This window comes from Furipterus horrens, unplaced genomic scaffold (genome assembly GCF_987537825.1).
Source record: "Furipterus horrens unplaced genomic scaffold, mFurHor1.1.pri manual_scaffold_1, whole genome shotgun sequence".
NCBI classification, from domain to species: Eukaryota; Metazoa; Chordata; class Mammalia; order Chiroptera; family Furipteridae; genus Furipterus; species Furipterus horrens.
The window spans coordinates 148562268-148580737 of NW_028327171.1; the positions used below are offsets into that span (position 1 = coordinate 148562268).

Genomic DNA, 18470 nt, shown 5'->3' on the forward strand with positions numbered 1-18470 from the left:
GAGTCTTCCAGACATTGTGACAATCTAAAACAACCCGCCACATTTGCAAATGCCCTCTGAGTCTGAGAATCCAGTCAATGTTTCTTGTACTTACATCACTGATTTCTTTGTTGACTTTTGTAGTGCGAAGGTGTTCTGGAGTGTCCACAACTGAGGTAAATTTGTCCTTAGATTTTTCATAGTTTTCCCTGTACTTGATCTAAAGTGTGGAAGAGAAGAATGAATTAACTCTAAGAAGTATAAGACAGGGCTTTTACAAATCTAATTTTCCTCTTGAGAGAGTCCCACAGCAAATAGGATTATAATTATACAAGCCATACATGTGGGGGAGTGGGGTCATGCTTTCTCTTTATGTCCTAATTGAAAGTACTATAAACCTGTATTTGATAGCAATCGTGTAATGGAGTGAGCAAATAATAATAATAATAGTAAGTGGTAATTTCCATATATTTTATACATGCAGAAACTGAGGCCCAGATGGGTTAAGAGACTAAGCTAAGGGCACATATAGAGTGAATTTCAGAGCCAGGACTAGACCCTTGTTCTCTCACTTGACAAGTAATGATTTACTCACAATACAGGCTGGGGAAAAAGTAGGTTTACTGTTGTTCATATGGGAAATAATACAATAATTAATAAATAATAATATAAGAATAAACTATGTGTTTTATGTACTCCACAACTGTAAACCCACTTTTGCCAAACTGTATGCTGCATTGAATATGTGTGACCGCTTAAGGTATGTTTCCATTTCAAAGATAAAATAGATTAAAATAAAAAACAAGTATATACAGTTGGTAGTATTTAACATTAAAAAAAGAGACATTCATTTTTGTAATTTCCAAGTCATCATGATCTTTTTCATGCATGTAAGCTGTTTCAAGCAGTGCAGATACAGAGAGCACAACAGAATTTCATGCACAACTATTTGATGACCATATCATGACAAAAGAAAAGTGGCAAGCAAATAGGATATTCCTAGGGAGACCTCATCCCCCTCACTTCATGTGTTGATTGGATGTCAAACTAAGTGATAAATCAAGTTCCTAACACAAAAGATGGATTAAAAACTTTTTGTATGGAAACAATGGCATTTTATTAACATTGTGTCTGGTGGTTAAGCAGTTATCACCATTTCTTGCTGTCTCAAATTTACCTTTCAGCATATGATGGAAAGGTGGTGCTGGGTACTTCATTTGACCTTGTAGGAAGGTAATGTTATCAGCAACATTGCTAACAAGTGTGTGAGAGAACAGGTACGCTGGAAATGACCTAGCAAATTCAGCATCAAACTCAAGAGGGGAGGTGAATATGTACAATATTCAAAGAGCTGCATTGTAATCCTCACTTCTCCTGAATGGTATGCTTGTAGTGATTGTTGAACAATGGCCAAATTAGATGAAAACATTAAATATTCAGATCTCTTAAATGCTGTTGAATCTACTTAATATCCCCAATCTCTAAGGAATCTATTTTGGGGGGTGGGGGCAAATATTAAAAAATATAAATAAACGTTATACTGATTTGGAATAAAGTCTGGAAAACTCTCAGTTAATCTTATTAGGAGGTCCAAAAGTGTCATATCATATGCAGATGGTGGCCACTGCATCCTAACAGCCACAGCTGTTGTTCATTTACAAGAAATGAATATTTATGCAGCTTTATCATGTGAAACCAGCTTGGGCACGGGGCGGGGGAAGAAAATCAAGGAAAGCATAAAGGCGAATGCCCCCAAGCCTTCTAAATCTCTTCTTCACATCACATATGAAATTACCTGGCTCCAAAGGTATGTGTTGTAGAGGGCAGTCAACATATCTGGACGCAGAAGTTCATTACATCCTTGTTTCAGAAGCATCTTGGCACTAGATTTATATTTTCTCTGTTCATGCAAAGAGCAGTGAAGCACAAAAGAGACTTAAGAACATAGCTCTATATCCCAGTCACCTCTGAGTGAAGAGATGTAGGCAGACACGCTTTATGTACTCACATATATGGCTGGGTGAAGACACCAAATACATTACAGTGCCAAGCAGAATGGCTGCAATACTTGCAGTTGACCATCCACCATCCTTGTGAAAGGGCAATGACACAGCTAGTGCCACCAAAACTGCCGCATGGGAAAGAAGACATCACTGGAGTAGAAAAATATGGTAGGGAGTTCTGTCTTCTTTCCTTCTATAAATTTGCTTCTTTGTTTTTGCTTTTGCAATTCAATTTTCAATTTATAATTTCAGGTTAAAAACAGGCCCTCCAGGAAAATAAAGGGTGGAAGGACGCAGCTTTTCTTTTCATATTCACCACAGCACATGTGAGGACACAGAGCATGGACTGGCACACTCAAATAGCTCATGGGCTCTTTGGGTGGCTAGACAGAGCTTGAAACAGAACATCCCAATATCATAGGCAGAACCTATGACATCCTTGCAGCAGACAGAACAACACCTTATGAGAAACCTGGAGCACAACCCTGCCTGGGCTGTCCAACCAGCCCCATCACAGTACCTGACTGATCTGGTCGCCTGCGATCTTAGCCAGCAGATGTCTAGGTTCATCGACTACCAGGTGGTATTTATCTTTCCGCTGCTCATAATCAGCTCTGTATTTTTTCTGCTCAGACATCAGATCAAATTATAGCAAGAGTACAACTTCAAGGCTACATGGTCATATCCCAAGATAAACACTCCAGAGAGCTAGAAACATGTGATTTTGGGAGGTGGGCTCCCAAAGCATCCGGGGTAATAAACACAGGGAGACGAAGAGAGTCAAGTGGAGGAAGACTGCCTGGGAAGGCTGGTGCTTGCGATAGATCTGATTTATGACGCCAAAATTGAAGTACATTGTGCCTAAACATTTCCCATCTCTACATATGATGCCATTAGCAATGTTGGGATATATGGCACCTTACATTGTATTTAAAAGAAGGCACTGATAATCTATAGGTTGACTATCTAAGACTGTGAGAATCAAAAAGAATATTCATGAAAAATTCTAATAGTCTTCTAATGCTAATTAATTTATTTGATTATAAAAGAGACCTGAAAATCCTTTGTGAATGTGAAAAATAGAAACAAAATATATTAAGACTGTATTCTAGGAAGTTATTAATAGTAATTCTTCAGAGTTGTCCCACCTGGAAATCTACTGAAAATGAACAAAATCAAATTTAAAAACAACAAAGATGTCATATATTTAAATAATATACCATTGGCTACATTTCCATTTGAAGATACATTTTACTAATTTTCTGACATTGTTTTTGAATATATATAAATCTGTGAAAAATCCAAAGATAAAAAATTAAATGTAAAACCATCCAAACATAAGTTAATTCATAGCTTGCTTATTTCAGTCATTTAAAGCTAAATTTAACTTAAATTATTACAAAGACAGTTTCAGGAAAGTTGGGTAGAATATAAAGGAATAGTTTGGGTGTAGATGGATACCTCTCTGCACCAATGTATAAGTAACAATGGCAATACAATTGAATTCTGAATCACAATTATCCCCTTTGGGGTGGCTTTTCCAACCACTGCTATTTCTGTGCCCTAGTTAAGGGATACTAAATTAACCTTGGATTTCGGTGTTTCTCAACTCTACATAATGTCATGGGTAAGGGAGTTCAGCGGATAGTCAACAAAATCCTTTACTTCCTTGCCCTCACTGTCCAAAGGGCAGTGCTGCCCATGCTAGTGCGAGCAGAGGTGGCGCTGGCTGTAGGGCCCTCACACCACTCTGCACAGTCCCTTCACGCGTTCTTATTCATGCTTTTGGTAGAGTCCATCAGATAGTGACTTTATAAGGATATTTCCAAATCTTTATTTGAATCAACACTTAGAATGGCTTTCCTGTAATTTATTAATTGGGCTCTAATCAATTAATGCCATAGACTTCTTAAGGGAACTGAATAGGCTTACTTGGGTAAGGTCATACATACCTCATTCATCAATTGAGTTGCATGCTTGAAATGCCTATTGATTGGACAATCAGCTTCATACTTAAAATCTGCCTTTGTTCTTTCAAATACCTCTTTATACTTATACTAGAGAAAACAGAATGTGGTTACTTGATAGCAGGCAATGATTATTTTAAGAATAAGACATGTCAGTTATCTTATACAATTGTGATAATTCATTCATAGAGTTAACAACTAAGTACTGAATGCTTACTCTGTCTCCCAAAGCAATGAAGAGTACATACACCTGGATTTCTTGAAAACTCACCCCAAAATATATACCTTTATAGAATGAATAACAAACAGATCTATTTTCCAAATTTGGCAAGAATCCAAATCATTTTCTTCATTGTTTCTACATATTATAATAATTATTATTTTACTTTGAAGGTATCACCATGTGAAGTTGAAGGGAGATTTTAGTCTTTTAATTTGAAATAGTTTTCTAGGAATTAATCAGATAATCATAATATTTTAGGGTAAGGGTGAGCTAACTTTTAGACGACCACCTATTTTTAAATGGCCCCATGAACTAAGAATTTTTTTAAAACAATTTTAAGGAATTATAAATAAAGAATGTGACAGAATGAATGTGGCCCACAAAGTCCAAAATATTAACTACCTGGCACTTTTAAGTAAAGCTTGCTGACTCTTATTTTAGAACACAGAGGAAGCCAATCCAATGGCTTTTTTTTGGAAATAGAAATACAAAGCCATAAAAACAAAGTTATTTGCCTAGAGTTGCATATCAAGTTTTTGGATTAAAATAATCCCACTTTATATTTGCTACAATGTCAACTCTAATAGGATGAATCACACAGAGACTTATTAATAAGGAGGAAATTCTGGCAGAGACATGAGGAGTTGTACTGAAAAAAACATTTATCAAATTCAAATAAATTATATAAATTAATGATGACTATAGACAATGAGGTCAGTACTAAAAACAGTTTGAGACATGCCATTTTGGTAGAGCTCATCAGATGGTGAACAACTCAGTAGGTACTGCAACTCCAAGGTTTAGAAGCGAGGATAGGGATGGAAATATGAAAACACTATATCCTCAGTGCTAATTCTCTCTGTGGGCACTGAAATATGTTAACCATATGTGGCCATTATCCCTGAGTAGTTAGTTATACCTTGCTGTAGAGAGTCTTGTTCTTTTCAGCCAGAGAGAAGTCAGGGGTATCATAGGCATAGCAACCAATGCCTTTAAGCCAGGTCAAATCTTCTTTGTATTTTACCTGGGAGAAGAACACCATCAAAGAGTTTTAAGAACCTAGCTCCAAACAGCAATAGGTTAGGATTGATACAAGTAGAACAAACAGAAGCTCTAACCACCAAGGCATATAGAATAATGAAGTATTAAAAAAATTATTCAAGAGAAGTTTCCAGTACTACCTTTTTCTGCTCATTTTATGGTGTACTATTATATTATATATGGAAATTTTTATTTTTAATACCAGTTAAAGAATTCAAATTTAAAAGAACTGCTTTCCTAGAGAGCATATCATTAACTTGGCAGCTGTCTTTTTATATAGGAGCTGAAATTTCTTTCTCAATGAGCATTGGTACGTGTCTTAATTGCTTCATGAAGTCTCTTCAATTGACCATAAATAGGTTATTGCTTAGATGAAGTATACTACTTCCAGTCATATAATACACTTAGAAGAAAAATTAGGTTTATAAATTTTAATATATATTCTTCTCTCCCAAGTTGAAGTTCACTCATTTACCAATGAGTTTTATGATTTAAATATCCATACATAAGGCCTAACATTGAGTCAAGTGTTTAATCAGTTTTTATGCAGTGTTTGGTTCTCTAAGTGCTATGGGCATATGAATTTATGTATAAAAACAGAAGATGTGAAGACTCACATCACTGACTGCATCAGTGACTGCCCGATGGTGGAAATGCTCTGGGCGATCAGGAATGGACCTCCAAATTCCCAGCTGGCTCATGTAGTTCTCCTTGTATTTCACCTGTGGTAAAAGCACAAAGACAGGTATAAAATCTTACCCAAATTAATGTACAAAAGTTTACTGATGTCCAGAGAGTGTTAGGAAATGGAGGACACTTTTTAAAATTGATGGTGGGTTATTGAGCCCCACACAAGTATTGTAGAAATGTTCAGGGACATACTTTACTGATGTCATCCGTGACTCTGCGGTGATAAACAATGTCCAGGGCGTCCTTCACAGTGTGGTATTTCCCTTTGGTCTTTTGGAATGTTTCTTTGTAGCGTAGCTGGAAAGAGAAATTGCACATGGATTATGAAAAACTACCGAGTTAAATAATTGGGTTTTTTTAAGCTTAAGCTTTCTTGAGTCTTCTCTCTTAGTTTTTCCCATGAATGAATTTAGGAGATGTTTAAAAACTCATTTCACATCCTCTAAGAGAAAAAGGGCATGAGGGGGAACCTAATAAAATCTGAATGAAGTATAAAGTTTAGTAAATAATGTATCAATATAGTTCATTCGTTGTGACAAATGTATGATAGTACAGTAAGGTATTAACAATAGCAGAAACTAGGTGTATGCTGTAGGGAAACTCTGTACTATTTTTGCAACTTCACTGTAAATCTAAAACTACTTCAATGTAAAACAGCTTACTTAAATGTAAAACAAACAAAGAGCTCATTTGGGAGAAGAAAAAGACAACAACATAACCTTATTGAGTCCATGACATATTGTTGTACTTGGAAGAAGAAGAAAGATTTTGTTTCTAACTCCTGGTATTAAAATGCTTTCTCCATGAAGCAGTCCTGAAATTTTATTTCATTCTAATCTTTAGCTTTGTTATATTTCAAGAGACAATAACTCTTACTTCAACGTAAGATTCCTCTCATCTACACAGGATTTTCCAAGTAGCCACCTTCAACAAATTTTTTCTTTTTGGGTGGTTGAGCAAGCAAATAATAAAATATGTCTTTTCTTTAATTTTAACTTTGCTTTTCAGATGGATAACTTCATAAGATTGCTTAGTTCTACTTGTGGGGATAACCATGCTGAACTTAATGCTTGGTAGCACCCTTGCTGCATTGGACTAGCTTAAAGGTCACAGTCATTAGTATTGGTATTGACAATGGGGCATAATGAATTCCAGGGGCCAATTTCATTGTGTGGTCACTGCCAACAGAGGTGATATAGAGTAAGCTTGCTTCAAATTAATATTCAACAGTGCCCTTGTAGTGGTAAAGATATGGGTGTCAGAATAAGACTAAATATATATTAGGGGATAGGTTTTGAGGGTAGCATATAGTTTTCTCAGCTTATATTTGAAGCAAACTGGCATTGTCTCTTTCCAACTAGTAGACTCCTTTCAGCTCCAAATAAAATTTTCTGACAAAATTATGGAACTGAAATATTGGCCCAATTTGCTGTACCCTTACACATCTCTATTTTGGGATCACTATAATTACTCCAAGATGCCTTGTAATCCTAGAGCTGTGCTGCTAAATTGAGGGGTTATGAAGTTGATTGAGCTTTTTTTTTTTGGCTGAGTGTAAGTTCCAACATGGCCAGTCCTTCCAGGGATTCTGGTTCTGGTTATGGGTGCAATGCATTTGCTGTTGGGCTCTGAGATGCAAAACTGGTAATGACTGGCCATCTACCCTGGGTTGATTAATTTCATGTCTTTAACAGATAATCTCATTACCATTAAAAGGCAGTACTATCCTTGATCCTGTGGTACAAAAAATAAAAATGTCTGTCCCTCCTGATTCTAACAGACATTTCACTCATCTGATTTAGACTACCAAGAGAAGAGAGGGCATAAACACTTTCTGATGGGCGATAAAGGGACCAGCTCTATGTGAGGAATGTTATCTTCTTCACTCTAATTTAATGATGACAATTCTAATCTTCATTCCACATACAAGAAAACAATCTCAGAAAAACTAGGTAAGGTATATAGAATCATAGAGCAGGCAAGTGACAGTATCAGGATTTGAAACGATGTTTGGCTGACTCCAAGAACATGATTTTATAGGTAAGTATCCCTTGGAAATGCTACCAAAGAACCACAAGAAAGGGTCATATTCTTCCTAGAAGAGCAATGAGAAGATTAATAGACTTTTTGTATCTCTCAGCATTACTCTTAGCTACTACTTTGCCTCAGTGGTACTGCTTGTGCCTGTGTTTTAAGTTTTGGAGCTTTTCCCCCTGGTGCACGCTGTGGGCCAGGACTTTGAACTATGGATATGACTATAATATCTTCTGTTTCTTAGGTACCTCAACCTCAGCTGTCCCTAGCACAACAGAAGGAGGAAGAAGGGATGCATACATCACTGGCATTCCAGTAAGCCGTCTTGGCTCTGATGAGGACTGGTGTATCTAGAATCGGGGTGTACTTGTCCTTCATCTTTTCATATTGAATCTTGTACTTTGTCTAAGAAATAAAGATAGAAGAGAGAGACAAACTTAAGTTCAAGTGTTTCCACCCCTCACAATTCACAACCATGCCACAGATCCACCCTAGGGACACAATGTATTGTGCTCATTAGGAGAATGGCTCTGCTTTCTGTTCTTGATGCTGCTGAGCACAGTTTATAGACATGAGCTCTCCTGTCAGAGGCAGCAGGAGAGGGTTTTATTCCATTAGCATTTAGTCCCCTTATACCCTCTATCCCCACAATCACCACACTATTGACCATGGCCATGAGTCCTTTTTCCTTTTTGCTCAATCCCTTCACCCCAGGTGAGGGTTTTAATGAAAGATTTTTTTCTTTAACCCAGTGCCTTGGTGCCAAGTTCCCAACTTACCTCACTGACCATGTCCTTCACATCTTTAGCATGCTGCAAGGCTGTGGTCTGGTTTCCAGCATGATGATGGGGTCTCTCTTTGGTGGCAAGTTCAACGTACAGATACTAAATAATCAGAATAGGGATCAGATGTTATAGAGATAAAACATTTCTTATTTAGTATTCAGTCTTCTTTATTCAACAGGTGTCTACCTATTTTTCTGTTTTTATTTTTTATTTATTTTTTTATATGTGTTTCTGTTCATTTCTTTCTCTCTGCATCTCACATTTGGAAACACGTATTTGCACCCCAGTTGTTTAATAATCTTATTGTTGAGTATAGTTCGATCTAAATCCATATAATAAAGAATGCCGGTAGATGAAAAACAGGATTCTGATAGAGCCTTCGACATTTTTTCCCACTATTTTTGTCTGAATGCATGAAATGTAGTTTCATTTGTCTGTGGACAATAGATAGGTCCTACAGAAGAAAGCAAGCAATTTATTTTCACTACCTGGAGTCCACAGACCAGTCACCCAATGACAAAAGTTGTACAGAATTTGGAAAAGAAGACACAGCATTACCCGCTCATGTAAAACAAAACCATGGTGATGATGGCCCAGATAAACACTGCCTCTTGAAATTAATGGCCCACAACTGCGTCAAATACAACCAAGTGCAAGGGGCTGCCACTGACCAGAAGTCAGGCAACCAGAACCATCATTTGTGATGCCAGTGTGGCAGGTTTTTTAATCTTTGTTTATTAACCTTACCTGACTCTGAAGCTTCTGCCCCTCCTTGGCCCTTAAGAGATCAGGAGTATCAGGAACTGAAGTGAAGATGGACTTCTGCTTTTTGCCTGCAGCTCTGTATACCAGCTGGACGTAAAAGAGTCATCACTGTCATTTCTGCTTCATCCACATGTTCTCTGCAGATGCCTTTATTGTATACTTCATTGAAGAAGCAGAGGCCCTCCCACTGCAACAATGTTCTTTCCCAATAAACCAACAGTTTATTTACCTCCCTATGCTTCCTTTACTTTGCCCCCTCCTATCAAAATACATACTGTAGCCTGTCCAAGAATAAAGCTTCCTGCTGTGATCTTGGTCCTTTTTCACTTGTCCCTTCTAGGACCCTGTTCCAGCAATTATCCTCCTTTCCTCCATATCTTCAACTTTCCATTTCTCCAGCCCTTCATTAAGCCTTTTCCTACCTCTACCAATGGCCTTGCTCCTCTCTTTCACAACCAAACAGACTATGTGTTTGTGTTCGTTCTTTTCCTTTCCTTTAATTAGTTTGTCAAGGCGAGATAGTTTGGCTTCCCCCCAACCACTCCACTGAAGTCACTCACAATAAGATTACCAAAACTTTACAATTGCTAAGTCAAAGAATGTTCCTCTGTAGCAGCTGAAAGTGCTGATCAGTTTCATTCCTGAAAACTTTCTTCTCTGCCTTACATTCCACCATTCTCTCCTGGGTGCTCAGTGAACTGAAGTCACTCACAATAAGATTACCAAAACTTTACAATTGCTAAGTCAAAGAATGTTCCTCTGTAGCAGCTGAAAGTGCTGATCAGTTTCATTCCTGAAAACTTTCTTCTCTGCCTTACATTCCACCATTCTCTCCTGAGTGCTCAGTGAACAACATCCTCTCAGCTTCCTTCTATGATTCTGCTATTCTCTGGAGTCAAGGGTTGACCCCGTTCACCATATATATTCTCCTTGAGTGACCTCAGTCATGCCTAGGGCCTCAACCATCAATTTGAGATTGATGACTTCCAAATATGTATATCCAGTGTCCCTCCAGAGCTCCAGACCCAAATTTTCAACAACATTTGGAATATGAGTGATTTACCAGGCTCAATGTAGATTTCTTTATATTACCCCCACTTCCAGTCCAAATCTGCTTCTCCTATTTTCTCTATTTTGCTAAACAACTCCTGATCTCCCAGGCACCAAGGCCAGAAACTTGGGGAATCATCCCAAACTCTTTCTTCATTATTCCCACATCCAAATGGTTGTGAACCTGGGTTCCTAACTTCATAATAGCCCATAAGTCTGATCCTTCAGCCTTCCCACCAGCACTGCCCTGGTTCAGTCTCCCATGTCACTCCTTCTCTGCCCATCATAGGAGCCCTGTAAACCATTTCCCAAATCCTCTGTTGGACACTCCACATGGCTCATCATCTTTCACAAGTTTGAGAAAGAGATTTTTCTTAAAGCAGATATTAAGGCTTAGCTCTACTCTGCTCCGAGCAACTCTTCAATGATTTTTCATCAAGCCCCAGATCATTAATACAGCACCCATGAGTCTTCATAATCTAGCCTCTATGCTATGTTTCTAGTCTCCTTTTCCAACAGTTTTCCATAAGCACCATGTGCAATTTGAAACTATTCCCAATTTCTAGAACTCATTACAGCCATTTTCATATACTGTCCTTTCTTCTCTGCCTAGAATGTAATTCCCCTTCTTATCTGCCTGGAAAACTCCTGGGGTCCATACTGTCTTGACTATTTCTATAGGATACCATTTATCATACTGATTTTTGTTTCTTCTCACAGATTATGGACCCATGGAACTCAGAGGCTCTGATATGTTATCCGTTTATCACTTTGTGCTTAGATAAGTGATCTGAAAAATAGTAGTTCTCTAATAAATGTTGAGGGAATTTAATATGAGGCAAACTAGAAAGTACAAATGGGTAACAAATAAATTATAATGATGATATAAATGTTAATTAGATAGAAAAAATGTAGGAAATAAGTAATAAGTATATACACATGTATGTAATGTCCATCTTTAAAAATCTAAATTATAAACAAGTGCAAGTTGAAACAAAATGAATTTATCTTCTTGAGTCTTTTTCTGATGTTACTACTAAAAGAGAGAACCTAATTAAAAATTTACATTCTTCCAGGCTAAATTTTAAATAAAGACCCCCCCCCTAGAATATTATGGTTAAAAGGAGCTTGAATTATTATCAAGTCCAATTCTCTAGCTCAAGAAATTGGGGTATTGAAGTTGTGCATTATACAAGGTCACACAGCAAATGGGCAGTAAACCTGGGACTAAGACCCAACTCTCCCATGTCATTTCTATACTTCTCTTTGTACTATCTGTCCCTTGTACATAGGTACACATTGTTTTTGCTTCTTGGGACAATACCCCTGCTTCCTAGTACTACACATGTTTATGTGACAAGAATCTGTACAATTCAAAGACAATTCAAGATTTAATACTTAAACTTCCTTTAGCTATTAAATTTTTTACTAAACTAGTGTTTCCCAAATGTTCCTGATCCAAAACTTCCCTCAAACCCTTATTAAAACTGATTTTCAATCTCTACTCCAGACTTTCTGAATCCAAGGTAGCAGTTTGGATCAATGTTTTACAAAATCTAGGTCATTCTTTGGTGAGGCAAGTGTGGGAGAAACTGCACTACTGTAAAATAACTACTCTTCTTTTTCAATATTGATGCACAATATGTGTAAAGTTCCCAGTAGGAATTGGGAAGAGAACAAATTAAAGTTTTAGATAATTCTGAAACCGGAAACCCAAGACAAGGAAGGGTATTTCAGAGATATGAACAAATATTCTAAGTTACCAAACAATTTTTTATTATTTGGTAGCTGGAGGAGATATGTGATACTTTAAAGCAGTGGTTCCTAACACTGAGGGCATATTAGAACCATCTATGAAGCAGGTAAAAGCCCAGACACAGAGAATCAGATATGTGGGTATGGGCATCAGAGATCACTGAGGGAAGCCTTAAAATATTTCACAGATGATTCTGATATTAGTCAGAGTGGAAAAGTGCCTTTACCAAGATTTAAAAAAAACACACATAAGCTTTCCTATCAGGAAAGCAAATGGATTCAATGTAGCATTTATAACAAGAAGAATGAATCATTCTCTGCCTTTGGCTCACTGAGAGTGTGGGAAGTTGTACAACCCCTCCACTGAGGGTAACATTGGGTTTGCCAGGGCATCACAACGTCTAGGAACCTAAGTGATTCCTCATCAGCAGCCAACAGAGCTGCTAAGAAAGGGGAGTCAGTGAAGTGGCCTAACAACAGTCAAAGCTTGGCTCAGCTTAATGAAGTCTGATGGATGAGGCCACAGACAACCTCAGAGTTCAATGAGAATGGCCCACTGACCTATAATAAGAGCAACCATCAACATCTGTGCAACACCCTTACCTTTACAAAGAAGATTTAGTCATTGGCAAACATGGCCATCTATTATGGCCAAGGCACTAGGTGACGGCATATCTAAACACAATTAACTGCAATAAATCAGAACCCTCATTGCCACAGGAGGCAGATGAAAATGATGGGCACTCAAATAAATTTAAATAGTTTGGAATTGATTGAGTGGGAACAAAGCAGGGAGCCACTGAAGACTTTTCAAATGACACTGCCATGATTAGGGTTAATGATAGCAGGAATTAAAGGGAGAGAAACTTTTGAAATAAATTTGGTTTGGAGACTATAACAATAGTGTAAGACAGAACATTTTCTGATCTGTAAGATCACATAAACTCTCAGCTGTCCTAGTCATAGGTAAAACAAATGTCGACATCTTCACTTTATTAAAAGGGGAGTCTGTAATTAAAGGCAGAGGGGAGATATTTGCCCTTGTAGTTGCCTGAAAAATGATCATTAGAGGAACACATCCTTGTAGTGACAGGTTTGGCATCCTTACCTCACTCAGATGTGTCTTCAGTTCCTGTACTTTTCTGTATTCTGGAGTGTCAAGCACTACTTTATATTTGTCTCGCATCTTCTTTGCTTTATCAGTGTACAAGTAATTAGACTGAAACAACAAAAAAAATGCAAATTGATTTATCACTTAAGGAACAACATGTCATGGGTACACATTGTCTTTCAAATGGCTGATATGTATAAGTCAAGCTGACCCTCCATGAGCCCTGGATGTCTTCCCAAGCAAGGACAGAAAACAATTGCCATCTACCCAAGCTCATTACCTTTGATAGAGGGCACAGATCATCTTAAGTGGATCATGACTTCCTCAAGAGGGTTAATGGCCAATTTCCCCTTAAAAGTAGCTCTGGGCAAAGATTCTTTCTGCCCAGCTCCTTGAAGCTGTGTAGGAGTAGCCACATGTTGTGAAGATGGACACTTACCCAGAGCTTCCGCAGGTGCCGGGAACGAACCATGTCAGGAGTGTCCATCAGGAAGCAGCCCAGTCCCTTCAGCATCTGCAAGTCCTCTTTGTATTTAATCTGTGTGGCAAAAATAGAAATATAGCTGGTTGTGAGCAAATATAAATCAAGAATGAATAAGGCAGAGCTGTGGCACTCTTTTATTGATATATCTTTCATTTTGATTCAACATATCCACCTTTACCCTTAGTTTGCTTGCATACAAGTAAATCACCATTTTTTAAATTTAAATCTCTAATGCTGAACTAAGGTGAGGACATGGTTATTATTCTGTTATTGTATTGATGGGAGAAGAGCCTAGATTGAATGAAGCAGTCTTTTAGAGGAAGGAAACATCCAAGGAGGAAAGAAAGCAAAACCAAACCAAACCAAAAGGACAGCAGAAAATTGCTTAAAAGGGTGGGAGTAAGGATGAGCAGGAGAAAGATACTGAACATGACCTGAAACAGAGGCCACTGTTGGTGAAGAGTTGGTCATGATTCAGTGTTGAATGAAGGATGGTGGCCAGCAATTCTTGTATTTCCCAAGTGGTCCTCTTACCATGGTTTCCAAAGCTGGTAAAATGTGGGGTCCTGCTTCCACACTATTTCACCTTTAAACTGTATACTCAGTTTATAGGTACTTAGTGGAAAAGGCTATTCAAAGACCACTGGTTGGCTTAAATGTTGAAAGAAGTTGGCCTCTTGGTAAGTTTCCAGAAAGACCCCATAATATGCTTACATCACTGGTGATGTCTCCCACGTAACGGCAATGGAGCACTTGGGGGGTATATGGCAGCGAGATCATGTGGCCCTGCATCTTGAAGAAATCTGATTTGTAGATCAACTATAGAGAAAATGTCCAGAAATACACACATTAGAGACTGAGTGGCTGACAGTCACCCCTGAGTCACCCGTCCTGTCATCTCTCCTAAGAAAAGACTCACCTCACTGACAGCCTCTTGTGTCCTCTTGACTTGCCGGATTTCAGGCGTGTCAGGGGTTGTGTGAATTTTGTCTTTTAGTTTGTGGTACAGTTGTCGATACAGTCTCTACATTGGAGGAAACATCATTTCAGGTGGTTAGTGTGGGATACTGATTGGTCAACAAGCAAATATTTTACATAAAAAGGAATGAGGGGAGAGATTGAGGATATAGAAAATGCTTTAGATTATGAAAAAAAGAACATAATATTTTATTTAGGTGAAAAATTTTGAGCACGAAGTCTTCCACTTTCTATCAGATGGTTAGATAGTAGATCAGTTATACAAACTAATAATTCATGTAGAAAACTAAGATCATGAGTCAAACTAAAATGCAACCCTATTAAAGATTTTTGAATACAAGTTTCAAAATATGAAATTAATTTGCATTATAATTTATGGCAGTGGGTCTTTACAATGGCATTACTAAATATAGAAGAACATTTCCAAAGGATACCAGCATCAAAATAGTGATAAAAGACCCTCTTACTTCTTGCTGATGTATAAGTTTATAGCTAAAATACAATTAATTCTTAATGCATTTCAAACAAAGCCATGATCTTTGAAATGCAGTATTTTCTCCACAGAATTAGCATTCACAGTACCTCGCTGGTAACGTTGTTGACCCTCCGGACATTGACAAATGGAACATCATTGGGGCCAAGTGTATATCCATTTGCCTTGATGTGCTCATAAACTTCTTTGTACTTGAACTGCAAAAGCAAAGTCAGAATGAGATCACTGAGAGGTAAACAAAGAGCAGGGCTACATTTCTCAGCAAGAAAAGAACTGTCACTTTCATTTGAAAATTATTCTCTAAGCATTAGTATAAGAAAAAGTCATGACAAAATTTCAATAATAATCCAAGTCTTGAAAATTATTTTGTTGGCTAACAAAGCCAGGTGTAGAAAGGAATAAAATTCAGGCTTGCCTTGATGAAATCTGTTGGTGGGTAGGTATGCAAAATGAAAACAATTATACATTTTTAGCCCCAATATGGCTAGTAAATTAGGAAATGCAAAGAAGAAACAAGAAAATATTTTAAAACTGATAAAAGTCTTTACAGATTGACACTGGACCCTGCCTGGCCAGCAGGTAAGAGTCCCAGGACTCTAAAGGGTAACTGGAAGCGGGAGCTTATAGTTCAACTGATGGCTCATTTGTGAGTATGATCTGCAGGCCAGCATCACTAGAATAGATAAAATTTCCCTAGGCTTCATCCTTCAGATAAATGGTATCAGGTCCCAACTGGGCACTTTTTAAAAGTAGGGGAGATTGGTGTCAGAGCTAATGCTTGGTCAAGCTACTGGTAGCAAGAACCTAGCTCTCCCTCTGAGCTTTCTATGAAATGGGAACAGAGGGTAAATAGTGAAGCAAGTACCAGGGTGAGCAGCCAGGTGAGAAGTCTTTCTTTTCAAAGAAATATAGTGATGTTATATCTTTTTCAATTAAACATTGTGAAAGAAAGACAATACTATCGCCACACATCAGTAGTGAACATATGATTTAAGTTTCTAGTACAGTGCTTCTGCACTGAGGCTGGCTGAAGTAGAGGAATCATGGCAGCCATGAGCCCCAAGCCAAGATAACTGAGTCACGCAGATGTAATCTCATGGAGGTCCTGTGCTGACACACCGGGTGGTGCACACCGTGCACTAAAGGGGCAAGCCAACTCCACAGCACCCCTGGGAAATGTGCTGTCTCCTCTCTTCTGCTCCTATCATTGTATCATATTGAACCTTCAGGGTGTGACTGGGGGGATGAGAATAGGCTCTTAATGAATATTAGTGCCCCTTCCCACTTCAGATCCTTCTTAATGAGGAGGACAGCACTCACATAACTGCTCATATACTGGGCGTCCTTGGAGTGTCTGAAGTGTGGCGTGTCAACAGGAAGCCTGTATCCAGTAGGCAGGGAGCTCTTGCCAGCTCCTCGGTACAGATTCTGCCGAATGAGGGAGAACGGGTTAAATGACATCTGCATCAAATAACTGATCTAAGCTAAACAAGTCCTATCCAGCTCACATTAAGTTTTTAGTTAGATACTTAAAGTACTTGTGCTTACTGAATTGATTTCAGAAATTAAATACATACTAAGAGTCAGGCAATTAATCAAATTATTCTTAACTGATTGGTTTTGAAAAAGAGAGCAATTAGTGCAGAGACTTATAGAAATGAATTCTTCTATGCTTCCAAGCATATGCCCAGTTGACTGCATGGCAATCTGCAAGAATTTGGGATAAGTAGAGAAAACAGGCTGCCAAGGGACACCTCTGTTCTTAATCACACTCTTAGGTGATATTCAAGCTGTCACCAGTCTCGGATACACTCATAAGGCACATCCTTGGAAGCCCACCTCCCCCATAAACATAGCTTTGATGTCAGACTATAAAGCAGGCAGGATGCTCACATTCCTGGCAGGAGAAAGGAGTTTCAGTCTGTAACCTTAAATAATCTGTCTCTTAGGGGAGATACATGAGTAAGAACAGTGTTTAAAATATTAAAAACCAAATTACTTCTAACATTCAATATAGGAGAGTAGCACTGAAGGTTGAGACTGAAGTAGCACCATCAAGTAACACAGAATAGATAATTAAGTATGTGAGTGGAATCCATGTTCTTTTTTATCTGAGTTTCAACAGCAATTTCTAGCTTTATTTCTTGTTAATAGTTTTCCATGATTATATGGCTTGTCTTTGTTATCTTGATTTTAAGCTTTTTGAGAGCAGAGATAGTAGATTAGCCCTCTCCTTTGTAACTTGTAAATATTGCTTCAGAAATGCCCATTGTTTGCTTAAAAAGATGATCCAGCCAGCCAAGAAGGAAGACAGGCTCTGCACTAAACGGATTTTCCTTTTTTGTAACTCATGTGAATGGAATAGCATGTACAGTATGGAAAAGCATTTACAATTTACAAGATCAAGCTGAGAAGATGCCCAAGCTGAGGTGCCTTCTGTAGAGACCAATGACCTGGCCTTTGTAAGCTACTCCCAGGATATCTGCTGGTGCTTGGTAGAGTTCTCACTGCTCACCTCACTCTGGAGCTTGTACGCTTGCAGAGCCCGGTCCAGATCCACGGTTGTTGTAGTTGGAGCCACTTTGCCTCTGACACTCTGCACATAGTCATAGCGGTAGACAGCCTGGGTGCAGACAAGCAGACTGGGTTGATTTGGACTAAGGTAGCATTATTAGAAAGAAGCAAAGTCAATGGAAACCCAAGTTTCTCTTTTTATTTATTTTTTAAAAGGTAGCCTGTTTCCCTTTGTCTGAAGAATTCTGATATATTATTTTGCCATGTCCAGTAAGATCAGAGCCAGGGTGTGGACCCACACACTGAGAAATAAGTGTAAGAGCTGGCTCAGGCATAAGAAGAAGAGAATGGTCATTTTACTTACAAGCTCAAAAATAATAGGTCTCAATGTTCTAACTCACTGGTGGGATAATATTTATTTATTAACCTGTGGACTTAATAAAAAAAAGAGCAGCTTTGTGCCTGTTCTTCCTGCTCTGCATTATAGTGGGTGGTTTTCACCCATTTTCTCATTGCACAGATCAGGATGCTGAGGCTTGGAAGGATAAGTGCTTTTCCTAAGCCTCAGAGATTGGTAGAGGCTGGACTCCATCCAACC

General features: G+C 38.2%; 1 protein-coding gene across 1 annotated transcript in view; it reads right to left on the bottom strand.

Annotated features, from left to right (window-relative positions):
* NEB (nebulin) overlaps positions 1 to 18470 on the bottom strand; it is a 204610-nt gene that overhangs the window by 44295 nt on the left and 141845 nt on the right. Inside the window, exons 105-121 of the mRNA XM_090279733.1 lie at positions 17874 to 17981; positions 16679 to 16786; positions 15448 to 15555; positions 14807 to 14911; positions 14602 to 14706; positions 13843 to 13941; positions 13401 to 13511; positions 9470 to 9574; positions 8717 to 8821; positions 8238 to 8342; positions 6096 to 6200; positions 5831 to 5935; positions 5092 to 5196; positions 3935 to 4039; positions 2503 to 2607; positions 1775 to 1879; positions 95 to 199 (exon numbers count right to left, since the gene is read on the bottom strand). Of these exons, the coding sequence (XP_090135859.1) occupies positions 95 to 199; positions 1775 to 1879; positions 2503 to 2607; positions 3935 to 4039; positions 5092 to 5196; positions 5831 to 5935; positions 6096 to 6200; positions 8238 to 8342; positions 8717 to 8821; positions 9470 to 9574; positions 13401 to 13511; positions 13843 to 13941; positions 14602 to 14706; positions 14807 to 14911; positions 15448 to 15555; positions 16679 to 16786; positions 17874 to 17981 (1794 nt within the window). The remainder of the gene's footprint in view (positions 1 to 94; positions 200 to 1774; positions 1880 to 2502; positions 2608 to 3934; positions 4040 to 5091; positions 5197 to 5830; positions 5936 to 6095; positions 6201 to 8237; positions 8343 to 8716; positions 8822 to 9469; positions 9575 to 13400; positions 13512 to 13842; positions 13942 to 14601; positions 14707 to 14806; positions 14912 to 15447; positions 15556 to 16678; positions 16787 to 17873; positions 17982 to 18470) is intronic.